Source organism: Hyperolius riggenbachi, chromosome 4, assembly GCF_040937935.1.
Source record: "Hyperolius riggenbachi isolate aHypRig1 chromosome 4, aHypRig1.pri, whole genome shotgun sequence".
NCBI classification, from domain to species: domain Eukaryota; kingdom Metazoa; phylum Chordata; class Amphibia; order Anura; family Hyperoliidae; genus Hyperolius; species Hyperolius riggenbachi.
The window spans coordinates 382,050,311-382,072,982 of record NC_090649.1 but is presented as its reverse complement, the minus strand read 5'-3'; the positions used below and the strand labels follow the sequence as shown (position 1 = coordinate 382,072,982).

Here is a 22,672-nt window from a genome sequence, read left to right as displayed (position 1 = left end):
AGTGGACTTTTAATTAATTAGACTTTGTTTTTCTTGTTGATTGCCTTATACTTTAGGTACAATATTCACTTTTTTTGCTTGTTTAATAATCAGTCACCTCTACTTCAGTGCACCTGAGGAGATCCTCATTCCTGGGTTTAGGTTGTAATTGCATCGTCAACTTGTTTGGAGCACTGCTCTGTCTCAGTGGACTCACTATCCTGTGGGAGTACCACAGCTGCCAGGAATGGCACTATCATTAGGTGGTAAGGCAGGGTTAATATAAACCTCACATTAGAGCCCCAATATAACTGGGTGGACAGTAAGCCCCTCAGGTGCTCAGTAGAGAAGTTAACTAAAGCTAAAAGGCATCTACTGGGACTTTGTATTACTCCATATGGTTTACTTGGAGTGCTAGCTGGCTATAACCTTTATTGGACACTTGTTAGACAACAGACAACCCCCAGCTTATAGCATCTGAATCTCATATGGGAAAGGCTTGAACACACTTCACCTAGATTCTCTTCAACAACTCCATGTTAGTGACGATCACCCAGTATGAAGAAAATCAGCAAGACACTTGTTTTCTGTGCTTTCAAATGGGGCACAGAGCTGCGCTGAAGCAAATATCAGGACTCTCTAGTCTGATAAGCAAGTATCCTCAGTATCAGAGATGGAAAGGTCAAGTAGGAGTAGAATGAAAGTCTGTTACTTTTAATCCTTAAGTCAGTTCAGGGTTAAGTAGAGGTTCAGCTAAGGTTAATGAGATTATTGGGAAATATCAGGTAGATCAGCACATAGGTTTGGGTGAAGTAAGGGTACAGGTTCTATTTATGGGGTGCATGTCAAATCGGCGCCGCTGAGATTGGCGCGGGGAGAGCCGAATAACTGCTCTCCCTGCTGCCGCTAAACTCTGAGGCGGCGTTAAATACTATTCCCCCTCCGAGTTGTTGCAGCTCAAAGGAAGATGTAATTCGGGGTCTGGCAGACGCCAGAGCCCCGAATTACCGCTACGCGGGGTGCGCATCAAAGCATCGCTGCTATGATGGCGCCCAGGTTCGGCGCTCAGCTCTCAGAGCCGCGCGCCGAAATCAGCTGATTCGCCATTTACAGTGGCTTGCAAAAGTATTCGGCCCCGTTGAAGTTTTCCAGATTTTGTCATATTACTGCCACAAACCTGAATCAATTTTATTGGAAATCCACATGAAAGACCAACACAAAGTGGTGTACAGGTGAGAAGTGGAACAAAAATCATACATGAATCCAAACATTTTTTATAAATAACTGCAAAGTGGGGTGTGCATAATTATTCAGCCCCCATTTTGGTCTGAGTGCCATCAGTTGCCCCGACATTGCCTGATGAGTGGTAATGACAAAAAAGTGTGCACTTGTGTGTAATCTAATGTCAGTACAAATACAGCTGCTCTGTGACGGCCTCAGAGGTTGTCTAAGATAATATTGGGAGCAACAACACCATGAAGTCCAAATAACACACCAGACAGGTCAGGGATAAAGTTATTGAAGAATTTAAAGCAGGCTTAGGCTACAAAGGGATTTCCAAAGCCTTGAACATCCCACGGAGCACTGTTCAAGCAAACATTCAGAAATGGAAGGAGTATGGCACAACTGTAAACCTTCCAAGACCAGGCCATCCACCTAAATTCACAGGCCGAACAAGGAGAGCGCTGATCAGAAATGCAGCCAAGAGGCCCATGGTGACTCTGGATGAGCTGCAGAGATCTACAGCTCAGGTGGGGGAATCTGTCCATAGGACAACTATTAGTCGTGCACTGCACAAAGTTGGCCTTTATGGAAGAGTGGCAAGAAGAAAGCCATTGTTAACAGAAAAGCATAAGAAGTCCCATTTGCAGTTTGCCACAACCCATGTGGGGGACACAGCAAACATGTGGAAGAAGGTGCTCTGGTCAGATGAGACCAAAATGGAACTTTTTGGCCAAAATGCAAAACGCTATGTGTGGCAGAAAACTAACACTGCACATCACTCTGAACACACCATCCCCACTGTCAAATATGGTGGTGGCAGCATCATGCTCTGGGGGTGCTTCTCTTCAGCAGGGAAAGGGAAGCTGTTCAGAGTTGATGGGAAGATAGATGGAGCCAAATGCAGGGCAATCTTGGAAGAAAAGCTCTTGGAGTCTGCAAAAGACTTGAGACTGGGGCGGAGGTTCACCTTCCAGCAGGACAACGACCCTAAAAATAAAGCCAGGGCAACAATGGAATGGTTTACAACAAAACATATCCATGTGTTAGAATGGCCCAGTCAAAGTCCAGATCTAAATCCAATCGAGAATCTGTGGCAAGATATGAAAACTACTGTTCACAAACGCTGTCCATCTAATCTGACGGAGCTGGAGCTGTTTTGCAAAGAAGAATGGGCAAGGATTTCTCTAGATGTGCAAAGCTGGTAGAGACATACCCTAAAAGATTGGCAGCTGTAATTGCAGCAAAAGGTGGTTCTACAAAGTATTGACTCAGGGGGCTGAATAATTACGCACACCCCACTTTGCAGTTATTTATTTGTAAAAAATGTTTGGAATCATGTATGAGTTTCGTTCCACTTCTTACGTGTACACCACTTTGTATTGGTCTTTCATGTGGAATTCCAATAAAATGGATTAATGTTTGTGGCAGTAATGTGACAAAATGTGGAAACCTTCAAGGGGGTTGAATAATTTTGCAAGCCACTGTATGTATACATGAAAGGTCAGGTTAGGGAAAGACTTATGGGGGGGAGAGTAAAGCAGGTGGTCTTGGCGCACGGCGCTGAAACTAGAAGCAGTCATAGCAGTAATATTATACTATGCGTGGTGCGTAAGGGTAATTTGGGGCTCCGGTGGACCCCGAATTACTCCTCCCTTTGAGAGTTGCTATGACTCGGAAGGGGGAATAGTATTTAGCTCCACTGGGGATTTGAGTGGCAGCAGGGTAAGCCATCATTCGGCTCACCCCGCGCCCATCACCAGACCTTCCAAGTTGCTACAGCTCGGAGGGGGAATAGTATTTAACGCCACCGGGAATTTGAGCGGCAGCAGGGTGAGCAGTCATTCGTCTAACCCTATGCCCAGCTCCCCAGCAGCGTACACAGGTGAAGTGGTAAGATAGGAAGAAGTGAGGGTCAGTGGGAAAAGAAAAGACAGTTCCCTTAATGTTAGCATTTTAATATTAGCTGGCATTACCTCACACTTTTCCTTCATATCTGCTATTTGTTGGTCAAAGTTCAGAGATAGATACTGTACATCATCATCAGCCTACTCATTCCTCTCTAATCCATAGGATTACATCTCACTACAGCTCTTTAAAGTATCTGAATACTAATCACCCCACAATTATTTATATAAAAATATATATGACACACTGTTTAAACAGAGTAGCATAGCTAATACATAGTAAAGAACACTGCATTCTTCAGTATAGTGCAAGCCAGGTATGGAATGCATGTTGTTCCTTGCCTGAAGACATATATCTAGCTAGGGGAAAGCCTACATGATATGTACATCCTTTCACTCAGATTGTGTAACCATGCCACACAGTGCGTGCTTAGAGTGGGAATGATGGGATAATAACCAAATTCCAGCCATGTGAGAAGATAAGACATATCACCACCATATAAGCAGGGGAATTCATTTCTTATTCATCTTCCTGCATCATGAGAACAGAAATGAATGCTGGGATTGCAGCAGATAATCTAAGGAGATAAGCAGGCGGATGAAGTCATACTTCTGGCAAGTCTGTATGCACAATGGCAATTAAAGGAGAAAAAGAAAATTTAAAGAATATCCAAATTTAAAAATGAAAAATCCATGGATGAATTGTATGTCTGTATGTAGTGTGTCTCCTATATTCTATAGAGGAAGAGAGGTCTGGATAAACGGTCATTAGAACTACAATATTATCCGCTATGAATTCTTTGTGATATTCAGCCACGCCTCCTCATGGATTTCATTAATAATAGTAGGGTGAGCAGTAAGAAAGTTCAACTGACAACCAGCATAAGTGCAAACAAATACTGCGTGCATCTGCTGAAGTCATGTCAGATATGAATATCACATTGTAGTAGTAATTATACACATCTTCATTTTTTTTTAAATGTTGCCATGAGAGTTCCAATAATACCAACTGCTGCAAGCTTGTGACAGTTTCTAGATTTGACATGCCTGCTCACCAGGTACAACCATGATATGTTATTTCAATATGGAAAGGAAAACATGGTTGTCTCTCACAGTACACCAAGAGGGTTGTGGGAGGCGTACGTATATGTACACCGCTGGTCAGTTGGGCGCAGGTTGAGTCGAATGACGGCTCACCCTGCTGCCGCTGAAATTCCTGGCAGCGTAAAAAAACTATTTCCCTCTGAGTCCTAGCAACTTGTAGGGAGAAGTAATTTGGGGTCCTGGCCAGGGTTGTGGAGTCAGAGTTGGAGTCGGAGTCAAGGAGTCGGAGTAATTTGGGTACTTGGAGTCAGAGTCAGTGGTTTTACAAACTGAGGAGTCGGAGTCAGATGATTTTTGTACCAAATCCTTCACCCTGGTAAGTATTAGACTAAGAAGTCAGAGTCTGAGCCATTTTGGGTACCTGGAGTCAAAGGTTTCATGAACTGAGGAGTCGGATGATTTACCGACTCCACAGCCCTGGTCCTGGCGATTGCTGGAACCCCAAATTACCCTGGTGTAGGGCACGTACTTTAACATTATTGCTATAGCAACGACCAACACAGGCGACACGTGGCCAGCTCCATGCCCTGAAACCACAATTGGTGTGAGAGGGCCAATATTGTTCCCACATAGGTTAGTACTGTGGCAACCAGTGTCATCTGCTGTACATGTAAGCTCAGAAAAATAGCACAGTGCAGTAACATAGGCAGACAGAGGAGAAGAGCCCAACACGGCTATCTACCAGTCTCATTAGCCAGGCGGATAATGAACTGTATGCTGCTTACCCCTTTCAATTTATGAAAGTAATATTTGTATAACATACTGAACACAACTTAACGGTGTGTGTGTGTGTGTATAATTTTTTTTGTCTACCGGTACTTTACATAACCTATAAAGAGGAGAATGCCAAATATAAAAGGCATCACTGAATGGTAAGCACTGTATGGTTTATAGGCTGACAGTCCAGCTGTTTTCCAGCTTTGGCTGGGGGACAGGAAGTCAATGAGAAGATGACAGTTTGGAATAGGTGGTCTTGTCTGTCTCACACAGGGTCCTATTCCTGGGCCTCCAGGGAGACACATGGAGGCACCCACAAAGCATTTCCTGAGCAGAGCAGGTATTGCTAAGTGACTGACATCTTACTGCTACAGTGCTGCTGGAATATATCTCTGCTATTTTTTACCGTAGTTTCCCCTGCAGGCATATTTTAACGCAGACCCATAAATTTTAAAGATGTGGTAAAGACATCCTGTAAGCTGAACCAATATTTTTCACTCTACAGCTAGTCCGTTTACTAAGAACGGAAAGCAGAGCTCAAATACTTTTAACAATATGAAAATACGAAATTAAGTTTAACTCCGTGTCACTAAATTTAGAAATGACTTTCTAAAATGACAAATACAGAACGATGCTTCTGTGGAGGAAGAAAGGGAGAGAGGGCTGGTGCACACCGAGCGGCTTTTTCCGCGTTTTCAGATCCGCTTGCGGCTGCGGATCTGCTTGGTCAATGTATCTCAATGGGGTGGTGCACACCAGAGCGGCAGGCGTTTTGCAGAAACGAAAAATGCCTGGGTGAGGCATTTTTTGGATTTCGGATGCATTTCTGCCCCAATGTTAAGTATAGGAAAAACGCAAACCGCTCTGAAAAACGCCTGTTCAGAGCGGTTTTGCAGGCGTTTTTGTTACAGAAGCTGTTCAGTAACAGCTTTACTGTAACAATATATGAAATCTACTATACTGAAAACCGCAGCAGCAATCCGCAAAACGCTAGCAAAACGCCTCATAAAGATAAAAAAAAGCGTTTAAAAATCTGCTAGCGTTTTGCGGATCTGCTAGCGGGTTTTGGTGTGCACCAGCCCAGAGAGAATAAAATGATGATCCGAGAGGTCCAAGTGAGCAGGGGATATCTGTGAGTATGATTAACATATCAGGAGCTGCCAGGCACTGTCAAATAACGTGTGAGTTTTTAATACTGCTCCTATTTTTTGTCAGACTTCAAGGCTACCAGAGCACTGCATTTCCCACCATTTTTGCTGTGGTGATCCTTTAAAGCCATTTTATAATTTTACACCACATAATAAAGGCATGTATGGGAAGCTGTCCTGATGACCACCACTCCTCCCCCATTCTCCCCTTCATCACCCTCCCTTGCTACCTACCTAATGCCGCGGCAGCCTCTTCCAGGGCGGTCAGGTTGGGCATTAGTGCGCTAGCCCAGCTACATGGAACCTACATCGCGTGCCCGCTCCCGGGAGAACCCTGCACCTGCGCACTAATGCCCGACTCAGTCGACCCGGAAGAGGCTGCCAGGGGGCAGTTAGGTAGCAGAGGAGGATGACAGAGGAGAACGGGGGAGGGGAGTGTTGGGCAACTAAGTTCAGCTCTGGTGTCCTTTAAAGTGGCCATACACTGGCAGATGGCCACCTTATGTGCCTATCTGATCAGAGAGTGATCTGTTCCTGCCGCACGCTGCACATCGATTTTTAATAGATTTCAACTTGAAATTAATTGACAGCCCCACCCCGAGTCTATTTCCCCGCTGCTCCTGCAGCGTGCTTGCAGCAGATGCTATAAAAATAGCACATACAATATACAGGGCAAGAAATAAATTAAGAAACGTCAGAGAAAGTTTAATGCATAAGAACCATTAAAATAATAATAAAGTAAAAAGAAGAGTCAGTTCCTTCTGTCTTCAAGCACTTAGTCACTAGTTTGACTTGTTATTTGAAAATCCATGTGGCTTTGCAGAAATATGGCTGCACTCTATATTAAGCATTCATATTCAAAACAAAGATATGATACACATTATTAAAGATAATACAAAAAGTCTATTTGTAAATTGTAAACCTTTCAAATGAAATGAAATAAGGTGGAACCAGCAATGTTTTCCCTCAGGCGTACATTTGTCTTTAATCTGTATATTGTGTTCAGACACTATTGGCAACTGACTGTTCAGTCTGACAAGTTGGCTGGAGTTAGATGGAAGAAGGGTTCTTGCTTTTGGCAGTGGGGTTTAGGAAAAGTTGACCTATATGAACAAAATTCCTGGTTCTTTCTTCCTATCTTTTTATCAATAAATCCGTTGTTAACAAGAAATGACAGTTGCTGGCTGTGGCTGTTTTAAAAAGATTATCATCACTGCAAATAATCACAGGAAGCAGCACTTGGTGAAAAAAAAAACAGTTGGACGGGTCCAAAAATAAATTTAAGTCACAGCTATGAGGCGGTTTTTATTCCTGGGTTCGTCTCTGTTGGCAAGATCTTACTTGACTACATCTCCTGGTAATCGATTTCAAGGGACAAGGGGGCAGAAGACAAATTTATATAACAGGTAATACAAACCAGCCTGCTTGAATATTGAATATTTTACTTTAGCCAAATGGGGAGGGAGATGTTGGACAACAAGGAGAATGGACAATACATAGAGGTATGTGAATCCAGCATGAACATACCTCTGTGGCTACCTAAGGTAGCTTAGCCTCGGGTCAGGTATATTTTCAGTCTTAGACCTAGCATAGTGTGCGACAATGGACTGTTAGACACGTTGCATGGTTGGTGTTCTTCACTACAACATTTCAAGTGATCTTTGAAATGGGAAAACAAGTTAAAATCCCTTACATCTACTTGGGTGAATAATGTGGACCATACAGCAGTTCAAAGTCAGCACAATTTACAGTAGCCAAGGCAACGGCCAAGTTGGCACAGTAGTCACCAGTGATGGTCTAGCTACACCACAAATTGTCAGCTACAAGAATTCTTTTGGCATTCCAGAAGGCCAATGCTATGAACTTTTCTGTAATATTCTGGGAGACAAATTTATGGGTGGAAAGGGAACCATCTCTAGATTACAATTGTAGTTCCAATTCTCAATCATTATTACAAATTGCCTGTAAAAGGCATCTGGGTTACATTGAATGTTTATAGCTTGCTATCCACTGTCTGCTTTTATCAGTTGTTAACACTGATTCCTCTATAGCATAAAAAATGTGTGTAACCTTTTCAATATACACAAACACTGGTGCACATGACAGGTGGGGCCCCTGAGCTCTGCCAACACTCGGAACCCCAAAACCTGCATGCAACACCAAAAAGGGAGCGCCGGCAAGCCCCAGAGCTACCACCACCAAGGGATTCACCCACACTACCATCTCAAGCTGATTGCCAAACACAAGAGGAACAAATGCTCACTCCCAATCAGCGCTCTGCCATTTACAGTGGTGTGAAAAACTATTTGCCCCCTTCCTGATTTGTTATTCTTTTGCATGTTTGTCACACTTAAATGTTTCTGCTCATCAAAAACCATTAACTATTAGTTAAAGATAACATAATTGAACACAAAATGCAGTTTTAAATGACGATTTTTATTATTTAGTGAGAAAAAAACCTCAAAACCTACATGGCCCTGTGACTACATCTCCTGGTAATCGATTTCAAGGGACAAGGGGGCAGAAGACAAATTTATATAACAGGTAATACAAACCAGCCTGCTTGAATATTGAATATTTTACTTTAGCCAAATGGGGAGGGAGATGTTGGACAACAAGGAGAATGGACAATACATAGAGGTAGGTTTGATGAGCAGAAACATTTAAGTGTGACAAACATGCAAAAGAATAAGAAATCAGGAAGGGGGCAAATAGACAAGCATTACATCCACTGGCTTCTTGGAGCAAGGTAAAATATTATAAAATAGACACAATAAAGTATAAGCATATACAGTATGTACTATAACGAACTATAGACATTGTGAAGTACTTAATGCATAAACTATCTCATGAACTTAGTAAAAGACATCGGTATCAATTCAAGCATTCACGCTATCCCAGAAAATAAGACTGAAGTAAAGTCTTTCCTGTGGAAATATTACATCATAAATCTACAGAATAATCTCCTTAATAAACCAGCATAAAAAGATAGTATTGCCTCAGGTGGGAGCATCTGGTTCACTTCCAACAAAGAATAAGCTGTTACAAGTTGCAGCAGGTAAATTCCTTCACTGTTAGTCAAACCCTCAACATATTTTAAAAAGCAATCAAACAGCAATGCAGACAATGAGAACCATGAACAAAAAATGTAAACATGATTGGAGGTGAGATAAATCCTTTCTTCCCACTTTCTGATGTGGCATTACTCAGGAATCGTTTACTTCTTCTATAAACTGAACAGAGCTTCACCTGTGTTCACACACACATCAGCATTCCTTCCATCTGACTCTACCCATTGGTCAAATGGTAGACGTAAATGATGATGCATGAAATAAAACCTGACACAACACATTTTAGACCTGACTAAGAGCATGTGTACAAGCATGCCAATGAAACCGGTGCAGGAAGAAAATAGCGCCAGAGACTGTCGGTAGAAGAATTTCGGTAAATTGACCGATATTCTACTAAATTTTTTATAGTAAAATATTGGTCATTTTGACCAATATTTTACTATGACCTATCCTAACCCTACTCTCTGCGGAAGCATTATTATACATTAGACACACTTAAAACAAGCAGTTCAGTTCCACCCCAGAAGATACGGTACACTATATATGCCAAAGTCCAAAAAAGGAAAACACAGGGTTTTTAGGAACAGATTCCCTATTAATTCTTCAATCACAAATCTAAGTTGTGGATATAAAGTATGGGCACGATTTAGAAATCCAATTCACCTGCTCCCGGCGATCATGTCTCCTCCACTTCCTGGTTAGTCTGCAGGTGTCCTGCAGCCGGCCAATCACCATGCAGGGACTAAAGCCACATGGTGATTGGCTGGCTGCACAGCACCTCAAGATAACCAGGATGAGAAGGAGATGTGATCACTGGGAGCAGGTTATGTATGCTTCTGCTCCTGCATATGCTCACACTGAACCCTCCTTTTACCCATGCCTAACACAAAGACCCCACCTGGTAGGAGGAAGTCCTGGGTAAGTATCGATTTTTCATATTCACTCAGCTCTGGTTTACTTTAAATACCACTGTGCCTAACCTTAACTCCCCGTCTAACCATAACCCCTAAACTGGCAATAGTAAAAGCCACAATTAGCGGCAATGAACAGTGATTATGTTGATCGATAAATACCGGGCACCGTAATTAATGTTCATTGCTGCTAATCGCGGCTCCTACTATTGCTGCCTATTGCAGTGCCATTTTTAGCAGCACTCGTCCTGCTCCATTTTTACATGACTCGTGTGTACAAGAACCACAAAGCAAATGCATCAGTACTGCAATGTACTGCATTTGTTACATGACTGTACTGGATGTGTGGGGTTTCTGAATGCTATGGAATAGTATAAGCTGTCTGGAAAAACAGAATTCAATAAAGCTGTGTGATTCAACGTTGACTAATCCTTAGTAGGCCTCTTTCACATGGGAGGTGGAACTGTGTGCTTGTCAGCCAGTCACTGAGCACCTTTTGGCTGCAACTTAATGCAGCATTTGTAAGCCACACATGTCAAAGTTTGTCATGTGGTGAAGTTACTCGACAGCAAAAAAAAAAAAAAAAAAAAAAAAATCACATCACGACGCATTTGGGCATGGACCCGGCCACCCTAATGTGTGACTTAATGTGGTGGCTGCCTTTCCATTGCCCATGCTGTGCGCTAGCAAGCTCTCAATCAGTGCATGGGAGCAGCTGATAAATGGTGACTTCACCACCTTCAGCCTCCTGGATTTATTAAAAAAATGCTAAAAGTAGTAGAAAGGGTCCATAGAAGTACAGCTGTTTAGGTTTTTGTTGTTGTTGCTTTACATCTGACATTATTTCTGTGGTCCTGTAAAAACTGTAGTTAGGGCTGGGTTCACTCGTCAGTTTTTCTGTCTTCTCACCGGAAAACGGAGAATGAATGTTAATCAATGGGCTAGCTCACACACTTGAATGTGTATTTCATATGCAGAAAAACAATTGACAGCAATGCAGCACTGTCAGACAACTCATGTAGAAAAACTGATAGACAAGTGTGGATCCAGCCTTTGTTAAATGGAAGAAACTGAAGAGTAGTAGTAGTAGTAAGTTCTAATTTTAGATACAGTTGGACAACCTCTTTAAAAATTCAGTTTTTCATTGGGTCATGTCCCCTCATTATGGTGCTCCAAGGATCAGAAGAAAAACGCATCAGCTTTCAGGTCGGTGTCGCTTAGCATCTTAGACATCTTAGGCCCGGTTCACACTTGCGGTGGCCCTCCGGAATCGCCGTGCCGGAGCCGCACCGCCTGCAGAACGGACGGAACGGATGCACGGCATAGCAATTAAAGCCTATGCGTCCGTTCACATGGGTCCGTTCTGCAGAACCGGAGCCGGACCGGATCCGGGCCGGATCCGGACTCCGGCCTCCGTTCCAACATGCGCTATTTTTTCATCCGGCCCCTCCGGCAGCCGTATCCGGGGCGGAGCCGGACTGCACCATCCGGCCAATACAAACAAATGGGAACCGGAGGCCGCACAACACACTGGCTGAGAAATCCGGATGTTCTACCCCACTTCCTATGCGGATTTTTGCGGCGATATTGGCTGGGGACACATGGGCAAGCATTTTGGAGTGGAGCAGCACGAGCTGGAGGTGTTGGCAGGATGTTGGCAGCATGTCGGAGGTGGAGGTGAGTGCTAACAGCAGAGGGCCTGATTCCACAGGTCCCCCTTCTGCTGACCTCCCAGACCCCAACATTTTTTTTTTTTTTTACGTTAACTTTGCCAAACGGATCCGGATCGCATCCTGATTACCACCTGATGCAACCTGACCGGATCCGGATCCGGTCCGGATCCGGTCAGGTCATCCGGTCCGTTTGGCAAACAACCGCTAATGTGAACCGGGCCTTAGACTAACACTAGACTGTATTGGCTCAAAGGTTGTATCATTGCTCCAACAGCACACAGTTCAGCAGCACTGACCAGACAGGTCCCTCTACATTGAACATGTAGAGTGTATTCCATTCATACAAGTATGGACAGGACAGAGGCAATTCATCCAACCCTACCTTAAATACGTGTTGACCGCTGTACAATAATGTACATTACTGTTGAAAGCTATTGCCAGCTGCAGTCTAAACATTAGCAGTGTGCAGCAGCGGACAATAAGGGAAAGGGTTGGCAGCTGGAATGTCTCTGTGAATAGGCCAGTACATTGTTTGAATGTTTAATGTCATTTTATGGAGCAGAAAAACCTTGCATTTGTGTTTGCATGTGGATAAGCTATTATTGGCGTGGCATTTTTAATAATAGCCTCAGTTCCTATTACCCTGATCTTCAAGTACTTGTCTAATGGCATTGACAACCATAGTAAAATTTGAAATACAATTATAATGCTATGTATATGTAAATGCCAGTCAAACACAAAGGAGCACCCATCAAAATACAGAAAAATACTATTCTAATCCATATTAAGAAGTATTGCAGAAGCCACATGAACTGGGCACCAGGTAGTGCCACTAGTAGTAAAATATTGGTAATGTAGGTTACTTATATTTTACTATGCAGTACCCGGAATCCATTCTCATTTGAACCCTCCACTGTAGTTGCCTAACCCTACCCCCCTTTCCCTTTGCAGGTACCTGAACCCAACCTCTCATCTAATGACTAACCCTAACTTCCCCCTTCTAGGTGCATGAACCCAAACCTCCACCTAATGACTAACCCTAACCCCCCTCCCCCCATTGTAGGTGCCTGAACCCAACCCCCTACCTAATGCCTAACCCCTCTGTAAAGACTTTAAAAAAAGCCCCCTTCCTATTGCCTAACCCCCCCCCCCCATAAGTGCCTAACCTTTACCCACCCACCTAATCCCTAACCCTATAGTAAATGCCTAAAACCAACCTTGTGATCTCAGCATCCAAAATGACAATAGTTGTAGTCGATCGTCTACAACCATTATTTACTATGTAGCCACATTGGGCACCCAAGTCACACTGCTTGGGCGCCTGATCACTGATAATTAATACAGGCATCTATTAGATGCCCGACAACTGCGGTGGCCATTTGACCTGATTCAATATCAATTGTTACTGAAATTAGGGCTGTGGAGTCAGTACAAAAATCACCCAACTCTACTCAGACTCCTCAGTTTATGATTCCACCAACTCCTCGACATTTCATTACTGCCAAAGCTTAGGAATGTTAAAGCTATACAGCTTACAGCTCCCCAGTATCTGGCACCAGTGTGGATGCCCTGATGCCGAATACATGTGCTTGCCAGTTTGCTCGAGCAGTCGGCTTAAAAAGCACAAACATTCCCCTCTAAATACTTACCAAGCCTTCAGTGATGTTTAGCAGCCTTCCTGCAGCATGTAGGGCTCCTAGCGGCTTCCCCTGTGCACGGAAGCCAGCTTGTGTCCTGACCCACATTGGGTCAGGTGACACGTCATTTTACGTGCACAAATGCTGGAAGCTGATAGGAGCCTGCTAGGTGCTGCAGGAAGGCTGCAGGAATCTCTGGAGGCTTGGAAAATATTTTAGAAGCCTCAAAACCCGCCCAAAACAAAGTCCACGTTATTCCTCAGGCATGCTGTTTAGTTGAGACTTCCGGTTGCCTGAGTTCCAGGTAACGAGGACTTTGCTGTATAAAGAAGTCTTTTAGAAACAAGAAAAACTCCTGAACAGGAAGCTGACACTCTACACCAGGGGTAGGGAAAAGGGTTCCCAACTCCGAACACTTTCCTTCCAGCGTAGGAGACTTGGGCGCAGCAGTGAGTAACTTCAACGCCATCAGAAGACGGTGCTGACGTTACTTGAAAAATACTATAATTCGGCCTCCAGCAATTGCTGGAAGCCGAATTATTTAATTCCCCACCATCCATGGAGGCCTGGAGGGGGAATAGTATTTAACATCAATGGAAATGTCTTCAGGAGCAGGATAAGCCATACAGGCTGTATCCTGTGCCCAAGTCTCCTGCGCCGATTCCTCTCGTACGCTCCTGACCCCTGCTCTACACTGTCTCCCATTTATGTAGAGCTGACAATAGTTACATATGTTAAGTTAATACTCAAATCCACTTACGGTATTTAAACAAATTACAGCTCTTCTAAAAATGTTTTACTCTATCTATTGTAATGTACTAAAAAATACATATTAAAATGATAGATACATATAAAAGTTTACAAAACAGCTCAGCTGAATGTCCCAATAGTGACCAGGGATTGCAGGAGTATGCAGGATTGTTGATGCAGGATTATGCAAATTTTGTGTGAAACGTTATGCAGCTTGAGCATGGACCAAACAACTCCTGCAAAGGTGGAATTTGATTAGTTCATTTTCAATCTGCACATATTTGCATGCAAAATGTGCATAAATCTGCATCAACACAGAGTTATTTGCATCTCACTGACCATCCTAACTATTGTCACAGCTACTCATCAGGCTTAATTCTTACAGCAGAGATGTTATTATATAAAAGATTCCTGTGTACACATCAAATATGCAGTCAGTTACATATGTGTATCGGATTTTAAAAATACAGTGATGTCTTTATTGCAGCAGCACTAGCAACTGTTTTTTGATTAGTATATTATTTCATTTTTGTGGACTAAGCACTGCAATTACTGCATATGCAAGTTAATTATAATGAATATTATTTGAGAAATCAAATATTTTAAAGTTTAAATTTTTTAGGAGTCAGAACCCAGCATTTTTGCATGACTCTAGCTACCAAATCTAGCCATACATGGGTTGATTATGGCCCAAAATGCCAAACCGATCAAACTCCATTGATCCTGACAGAGATCAATTCCTGCGAGGCAGGGCTTTTTAGCGCATGCTGCATAGCACAGAAGCTTGGTGTGGCTATAGCAGCAATGCTACAGTCCATGCCCCATGCACGGCTAATTCAAGTATCCGGCGATTGCCAGACCCCAAATTATTTCTCACTTCAAGTTGCTACAACTTGAAGGGGAACAGTATTTAGCGCCCCCCCCCCCCCCAAATTGTGCAGCAGAAGGTGGAGCAGTTATTCGGCTCACCCTGTGCCAAAAACACTGCACCGATAACAAATGTACGCCAATTCCAGCGCAACAAGGCAAACTCAATATTGTTGTATTTCAGCAAAAATGTTGGAATTTGAAAAAAGCTGGAAATTGATTCGAAAACTCTATCTATGTATGAACATCTTTGCTCAAAGCAGCCACTTAGCTACATTTTAGCTGAACTGGTGAACTCAGAATGGTTGCTGTAGGCCAACTGCTCCACCTGTGCTCCAATGTTCTTTGCATCTACCTGTGTAATCGTGCATTTTCAAAAGCAGCATAAGCACATATGTGTCTCAGGCAGCCAGCCCCCTCTAGTTCTGAAGCAATCAGGAACGCATCCCAGACACAAAGCAAAGCTATTTCAGATGCAACTTGTTTGGGATGTGTTTTGGATGCATTCTGTCTCAGCTAGCCAGCCCTCCTCTGAGTTCAAAGCAATTAGGAGCTCACTCCAAAAGCAGGAGAATAAGGCAGGCTGGGTTTGGAAACCCAACACAATCTTCAACGTATTTTAAATGAAGGTTAACACAGCTCCATTAAAGTCACATAAAACACAAAGAGTTGCTGTACCCTAGGCCCTAAATCACCTGCAATGAGTCACTCATGTATTGCCTGCTGTGGCTGCAAGGTGAGTAAGCTGAATGTGGATCAGGAGACGAATCACCAGTGACTCAAGTACTGCTTGCTATGACAGCAGCGTGAATAAGCGTAACATGGATGAACATGCAAATGCATAGAGCAGTAGTAACTGTGTGCTGGCACTCTCAGCAACTACACAGAACTTGTTTTGCCTGTGCTCAATGTATCAGGCATTCTTTGCTATTAGTAACTTTTATTTTTTTAATAGTGAACTGGTAAAAGCACACTTTGAACCACTTACCAGTTCATTATACTGCTCCCTCCCCTGCAAGGCCAGTGGGTGACCAGAGGTCATCCAGTAGGGAAGAAGCAGAGTGCATTCTGGGAAGGAGTCAGGGGCGTAACTAGAAATTATGAAGGATGGATCCCTTCATTAGAGAGAGTGAAGTAGTAGTTAGGGCCCCTTTACAGCTATGGGCCCTTGTGCGGTTACAGGGGCTGCTCCCCTGCAGTTACGTCCCAGGAAGGAGTACTGGCTGTCCCTTTCATAGGATAAGTTAAGCTCACAAAGTTAAAGAGTAACTTCAACCTAAACAAACATATTGGGCTTGATGCACAAAAGCGTGATAACTCAGTTATCATGCCTAAAAGCTTTGCATGTGCTAACTAGGGTGCTAAGTATTTTGAACGTGCAAACTACGGTGCTAAGTAGTTTGCACGTGCTAACTACTTAGCACCCCAGTTAGCACATGCAATGCAAGTTTGCACGTGCAAAGTGGCTTTTCACTGGCGTGCTAACACTTTGCACGCTTTAGTGAATCAAGCCCATTGTCATTAAGGTACATTAGTTATGTCAATTAAAATAGATAGGTAATATAATCTCTTACCCACCCTGTTTTAAAAGAACAGGCAAATGTTTGTGATTTCATGGGGGCAGCCATCTTTTTGTTTGAAAGGAGGTGACAGGAAGCATGAGACACTTCCAACTGTCCTGTGTCCTGATCACCCCTCCCAGCTGCGCGCGCTGGGCAACAAGGACAACATCAGAAACCCCCATCATGCTTTGCACAGCATCAGGGGAAAAATGCCCTGGCAGATTTCTTTGATGGGACGGAGCTTAGCTTCTGTGCAACTAAAAATGAGGCTTGGGTAAGAAAAACAAAGTTCTGATGCTGTGAAGCCTTTTCACTGCTGCTGAGTACATTTTTAGTCTGGAGGTTCACTTTAAGGAGGCTGCTTTACCATGTATTTGGTTCTGTATATATGGGTTTGCAGTCCATCTGCATACACAAGCCCTGCTGGCATCATTTTGACAAAATCCATATTAATCCATAGCTGTAACCAAACAGTAACTTGCATAGTGTGAATAGGTTCTTATACGACGTTTTGGGGGACAAAGTGTGTATAGTTATTATTACTTTGTATTTATATATCACAAACATCTTCCACAGCACTGTGTAAAGTATATAGCCTTGTAACTTAAGTGTCCCTTAGAGGAGCTAACAATGTAATCTCTATTATTTGGGGAAGCCAATTAATTTAGCTGTATGTAACTGGATGTGGGAGGAAACCAGAGTGTCTGGAGGAAACCCACAGATATGGGGAGCGCATACAAACCCCTGGCTGGGATTCAAACCGGGGATGCAGAGCTGCAAGCCGAAAGTGCTATGCACTATGCCACCAAGACAATTACTATGAATTTCAATGGGAAACTACAGTTTATTGAATAAAAATTTGATTTATACTTCTTGAAACACAAAGACTCCTAATGTGGTGATACTTTATAAAATCTAAAATATACATAGCTAGAAACACCACAATTTAAAAAGAGAGACTGAAGCGTTTTAAAATACCGGTTTTTATTCATCAGGCCGCTTCAGCATTATAATCCAATCTGAATCGCTGCAAAAGCTCGGCAGAACGAAGTGTTTAACCACCAAAAAATCCCGGGGCAAAATTCCACGACTTTCCAGGCCGTGGATTCTGCTGCCCGGGAAGGCAGAGCTTTGAGCTGTAGCTCTGCCTCCAGTCGCGTTAATCTCCATGGATCTCCACCTCTCACTAAAATTCTTCTCAGTGATTGAAGACTGGGAAGGGCGGAAAGAGGCGGAGATCTGCAGAGATTGACACGAGCAGAGGCAGAGCTACTGCACAAAGCTCTGCCTCTACCAGGAAGCAGCCTCGTATTTTGCCCCAGGGGTTTTGAGGTGATTAAAACCTCGTTCTGCTGTGCTGTTGCGGCATATCAGTATGGATTATAATGCTGAAGCGGCCTGATGAATAAAAACAGGTATTTTAAATCGCTTCAGACTTTTTAACTAAGCAACTACATTAATAATAAACTAGAAAGCAGCATTTAGTTTTCACTAACTGCTATTTCTATTAGCGTCAGTCATTTTTACATTTTTCTCATCTGTACAGTTACAGTCTACAGTTAGATATATGTTTCCCCCCCCCCCCCCCTAATGAAACCCAGTAGCTTAGAAGTGTCTGGTTTTATAGCACACTTCTGCTACATGGAAAACGAGACAGGGCCTGCGTGTGCCAGAAATGTGTTTAGAAGGTCTAGTGAGAAATGACTAGAAAAGTAATGTTAAGGTTTAAATATTTGAATGTTTCAAGTGTGTGCTACTTTTGAATGAATGACACAGTATACTTATTTTTGCTCCAAAGGCAAAAACCTTCATTAGGTTAAATGAATGAAACAAATATGGTAGGGCATTAAGAAAGGGGCCAATAAAAATATCAACCCTGATCGCTTTAACAAAAGTCTAAGGAAGGAAAGTTTATTTATTTAATAAAGCATGAGTTTACAGTCGGGTCGGCAATACACATGCTGTTAAATGATACATTTTTTACATTAAACCTAGCCTACAGCAGTTTTTTTCCATGAATGGGCCATGGTAAAGAACTTGTGTACAAAATATCTGTATATTACATCTGTCATATGGTTCTGAAACATCTGGATGGATTGTGACTGCAGTGTTTGAATTTTGAATTGGCGTTTATGAAGCAGTGTCAACATATGTTTGTACTTGTTTTTGATGAGCTTTGCACTCCATTTCTGTAAACACAATCAGTCTGATTAGGTTGCATTTGATGTGCTTTTGTGACAATGTTGAAATGAATGAGAATAAAATGCCATTTTTTTTACAAAGACGTGAAATGGACAGTAAAGCATTCGGAATAAAGGTCAGACACACCTCAGCCTCAGGAAGGAAGCACCATTTCCAGACATTAGGCTTTCAGGTGCTGAGTTTCACTTCCTTCTGGCCTCTAGTACTCATATATCCATTTTATAGTGAGATACTGTAATTAAACAGAATTTCTGGAACTATCCCAACTATGGTAATCAGAACCGAATAGAGATTTTGGAAAAGCTGGTCTTTATCAGTTGTCAGTTTGCTACTGCAATGGATGGTCACATGACTGCTGGCTCCATGTGTGCATTGTGATATATAACAACAGAGTGACTTTCAGCAGAAACAGGGAAATATTTGGACTACTGTATTGTTTTCTGTGCACAGTGAAAATACTGCAGTATTGTACAGCAAGGAAAAAATAAACTACCAAAGGGATGTTTGAGCTTGTTGAGGTGCGTACACACATGCAAATATAGTCATTTGAATTGATCGTTCCCCGATCGTTTCGAACGACGATCATTTAAAAAAAAGCAGCCAACGCCCATTAAGTCTAACGACGGACGAGCTAGATCGTTAAAAACGAACGATCTAGCTTGGCGTTTTTTTTACAACGACGATCGTTTGCAAAAGTAGTACATCGTTGGAAAACGGTCGTTCGTACTAGGCTTGACATGCGCATTTCGCTATTTCTCCATGGAACTTTTCATTTTTATGCACAAGCACAATAGTTGCTTTACGTGATGATCGTTACACACTTTTAAAAACGAACTTTACTTAGGTCGTTCTTTGGTCAATTAAAAGTTCGTTCGTCGTTCACAACGAACGATCGTTGTCGCATGTGTGTACGTAGCTTTAGTCTTTGAGACCAGGATAAACCATTTGTCATTATTTAATTACGCCCAAATCCTGACTACAGCCTTGCACACACGTTAGATAAATGTCATTTAGAAACGTCACACGATCAACAGATTTATCACTTTCAAACCACAATTGATGTAAAAAAATGTAGCTTGACGACAACGACAAGTGACCGATATCAAGTATTCTGCCCAATCTAACTGATGGATCAATTCCGACGACTATTGGGAAGATATAGTGCAGTCTGCGCATTTGTACAAGTAATTTCAATTACACTGTTCAAGAGAATACACACGTGTCATGTGAAATGTCACTTTAGCGGGCAGTTTTCAAATGACTATTGTTTTTAACAGTTATTTTAACTACTTATCATTTCTTTTTTTACGGGAAATGTTGATTGAGCGATGTTGCTCGTTTGTGTGCGTCAACTTTTATCAAGCGTGTGTATGGCTCTTTACTGCAAGAGACGGAATCAAATGACTGGTGAATGTTAAACTAATCACAAGGATTGTAGAGTGAGCTTATCACACACTTCTCTTCATTCAGAAAGCTGTAGGAACCTGAATATTTTGCATAATGTTTGTATTGATGACATAACTAATGCAAGTTGGAATTGTGTGTTCAGTCAACATCTGGCCTTGGACTTCACGTGAGCACCTTATCATCTTCTTATGAATATGTAATTTTATAGCGACAGCATCTTCTGAAGCGCTTTATAGAGTCCACAGTCATTGGGTTGTATACAATGAACTGTGTTAAGCAGAATTACGTGGGTAAAGTCCCACTGTACAATGAGTTGGGCATAACGTAATATATTGCATTCTGCTCTACTTATTGTGCGGTGAGACTTTACACACATACTTCTCCTTACTACTGTTTATTCCATACACCCATTGTTGCTAACTGTGTCTCAGAGGGGCTCATAATCAAATATCTATCATAGTCACAGTCTACAGTCTCCACTATAGTTCTAAGGCCAATTATTGGAGGAGCACCAAACAACATCTCTATATCTTTTGGGATGTGGAAGGAAACTGAAGTGTCCAAAGGCAAGCCCTGCAAACATGGGGGGACATACATACTCTATACATAAAGTGTCCTGCTTCTGGAAACAACCTTATGCAAATGGAAATACTTTGTAATTTAAGTTTAATACAGACTCCCAATGTGGTCACACTCAATCATACGTGACCCCTCCTGGCACTGTATTGCATTACTGTGACTTGAACTATAGAGGTCACCTCAGCTGGGTGCTCCTGTATCACTTATGCAGCAGGGAGGAAGAATACACACTGCCAACACTACCTGCACTTCTCATCAGTAGAGTGACAGTAACGATCTACGAACTGTTAAAAGCGATCTCTTTCACTTTTAACTGGCATAGGCCAGCCTTTTTGACTGACACTTCACAAACCTCTCATTGCTGATTGGTCCTGGGGAAAAGCCTAAATCACATGATGGTAATTTTATTTCTGTTGAAGCAGACTTAAAGTGACCCCGAGGTGAGACTGATATGGAGGCTGCCATATTTATTTTCTTTTAAGCTATACCAGTTGTATGGCTGTCCTGCTGAACCTCTGCCACTAATACTTTTAGCCATAGACCCTGAACAAGCATATTTCTGACATTATTGTCAGAACTGACAAGATTAGCTGCATGCTTGTTTCTGGTGTACTTCAGACACTACTGCAGCCAAATAGATCAGCAGGGCTGCCAGACAACTGGTATTGTTTAAAAGGAAACCAATATGGCAGCCTCCATATCACTCTCACCTCAGGTTCACTTTAGCTAACCAGATCTTAGCTGAGCCAAGCCAAACCGTGCTGAGCCTGCAGCAAGTGAAACTGTCTGGCAGAAAGAATTGTGCCTGGAATCCTCTGTCTATGAACTTGTAACACTTCTAACAGGTTTTTGTTATCTATACATCAAGATAGCCACTGAATAATTGCTTTGGTATTAGTGTAGATTTATATTTTTCTCACCCTATAAATATTTTTTCTTTGCCTTAACTCCTTATAATTTGTAAGCATACGTACAATTATACTGTAATTAATATAAGTTTAACAATATTCTATCTAAATTTACATTGTACAAGTCCATGATGCTGTTCCCTTGAGGGTGATCTGAAAATGCCTATGTGGGGGGAGCTATATTATCCCATGCAAAGAACAATAACCCATAACCACCATAGACCAATAAGAGATCAGATGAGCTGCTGTTTGACACAGATAACTGCACTCTGGACATTGCTATTCTTATTAGCATATAACAGAGGGAGAATCCGTATACAACAATAAATAATTGTCAAAGAAAATCAACAATAACCTGATTCTCTACATTATACTTTTAAAAAGTCCACAATACACAGACTGGAGTTGTTACTACAAAACTAGTGACATCTATAGTTGTACTCACCTACTCTGAAGTTACTTGATGTCAGCGTGTCAGACGCGTGACCGTTTTCACTAATCAGCGTGGTCGTGTTTCCCTTCTCGCAGTTGTTATGGCAGCGGCCCTTGGTACAGGTGACTTTGCAGATGCTGGGTGTGAAGACCACCTTGATGCGCCCTGTCTGGTTTCCCACTGCCAGAGGAGGCACAGAGAAAAGGAAAAATAGACAGATCAGCTTGATATCCATTGGGATCCTTCCAAAGTATGGACAAAAATGTGCTAAAAAAAGAACTATTAGGGAAGAGAGACAACTTGTCAGGGACCTGCGTGCTGTACGCAATAATGTCTCTAAAACAGGAGCAGGTAGATTAGCAAACAGAACTCTGGAATCTACTCCAAGGCCACATCTAAAGTCAAGTCACCGGAGAGGGATTAGTAATCACAAAGCTACACTTTATTCACAGGGAGAGTGAAAGTGTGAGGGGGAAAAAAGTACAGCACGCTGTATGACAGCTTAAACAGCCAGCTCTGACAGGCAGATGTAATGCAAAAAGGCTGGCTGTACACCTAGGGGAGGACAGACTCCTGTTTCTTCCTGCATACTCCAG

At 42.4% G+C, this 22,672-nt stretch overlaps 1 protein-coding gene across 1 annotated transcript in view; it reads right to left on the bottom strand.

Annotated features, from left to right (window-relative positions):
- Window positions 1-22,672, bottom strand: part of LOC137504825 (latent-transforming growth factor beta-binding protein 1-like) — a 458,475-nt gene that overhangs the window by 141,234 nt on the left and 294,569 nt on the right. Inside the window, exon 5 of the mRNA XM_068233416.1 lies at window positions 22,089-22,256. Coding sequence (XP_068089517.1) covers window positions 22,089-22,256 — 168 coding nt within the window. The remainder of the gene's footprint in view (window positions 1-22,088; window positions 22,257-22,672) is intronic.